The 1,409-nt window shown below is 46.1% G+C and overlaps 1 protein-coding gene across 1 annotated transcript; it reads left to right on the top strand.

Moving 5' to 3' along the window:
• On the top strand, nt 1–650 carry LOC115051789 (growth arrest and DNA damage-inducible protein GADD45 gamma-like). The gene is made up of 3 exons (XM_029515444.1): nt 1–107; nt 210–417; nt 537–650. Exons 1-3 carry the CDS (start codon nt 7–9, stop codon nt 648–650), a joined length of 423 nt encoding a protein of 140 aa, XP_029371304.1. The 5' UTR covers nt 1–6.
• The last annotated feature ends 759 nt before the right edge of the window (nt 651–1,409 follow it).

The raw sequence follows: 1,409 nt of genomic DNA, 5'->3' as shown, positions 1-1,409 counted from the left end.
GTGATCATGCAGTCTCCTGGGAAATCTCTGAGGGAAGCACTGCTGTGTGCTGAGAATGAGGACAGACTCACTGTGGGAGTCTATGAGAGTGCTAAAATCATGACTGAGTGAGTAAACTCAACGTGACTTAAATAATACTCTGGTATTTTCTTTCACGACTCCACTTCAATATATGTAGCTAACAGGAGGTGTCTTTTCTTTGTCCACAGAGACCCGGACAGCGTGTCCTTCTGCATCCTGGCCATGGATGAAGAGTTTGAATGCGACATCGCTCTCCAGATCCACTTCACCCTCATCCAGTCCTTCTGCTTCGACAACGACATCAGCATCGTCAGAGTGAGCGACATGCAGCGTCTGGCTGAGATAGTTGGTGACAAGGCGGAGCAGCTGGAAGATGCTCACTGCGTCCTCATCACGGTGTGTAGTTCTCTATCCAAACATCAGCTGATCCAAACATTTGGTGATCATGTTCACATGTGGTGCTGTTTTGAAAGATGCACGTGACTGAATGGTCTCTCCTCTTCCTGTTTGAACAGAACCCAGCTGACGGGTCTTGGGAGGATCCGGCTCTGGAGAAGCTGCACCTGTTCTGTGAGGAGAGCCGGCGTCTGAACGACTGGGTTCCTGAGATTAGCCTCCCCGAACGCTGATCCGGGACCAGGCTTCTCTCTTGATCCGATGCTGTGAAGCTTCTCGCCTTGGAAATGCTCATCCTGAAGAACAGGATGAGCCAGTTTCTGCTCATCCCTGGATACTCCTGAGGAGGTTTCCCGTCCAGGCAGCACGGCGCCGGCCCAAGGAGGGCCCCCGTGACCCGTCGCCTCTTGTCCCGTCCATGCCAAGATGACTCTCATTCTTTATGTGAACGAGGTCAGGTATGCCACAAGAGCGACACATCGACCCTCATTCTTTGTGCGGATGAGGTTTGGAGAGGAAGGAGAAGCGAGTTCTGCGTCCTGTGGTCCCACAGAGCAAATGTCGCCCATTGAAGCACGCGCAGCAGGAGAAGAAGCGGTGCTGAGGAAGAGGCCTTCTTAAAAAGAGACTTTTTAAAGATGTCCTCTTTGCTGAGCAACATCCCAACAGTTGCAGTCAGCGAAATGTTTCCCACTTTCCAGAATTGTCTTAATTCTCTAAAGGTTTCACTTTAGAAGTTTAACAATGACAAAAAAAAAAAAAAATCTTACAAAAGTATTGCAAAAGAACTAAAGGTTTCACTTTAGACTTTTGACTTTGATACAAAGAAACAAAAGTTTTTTAATGAAAAAAAAAAAAACCTGAGCTTTGCTTAAATCTTAAAAATGGATAAATACTTTGTCAAATGAAATGTCGTATGACTTTTATGTAGGATAAAAGAATGAAATAAAACATTTCTTTTCACTTTTACTCTCTGTTGTTTGACCTTTTCA

Source organism: Echeneis naucrates, chromosome 12 (genome assembly GCF_900963305.1).
Source record: "Echeneis naucrates chromosome 12, fEcheNa1.1, whole genome shotgun sequence".
NCBI lineage: Eukaryota > Metazoa > Chordata > Actinopteri > Carangiformes > Echeneidae > Echeneis > Echeneis naucrates.
This window is presented reverse-complemented; position numbering and strand designations above follow the sequence as displayed.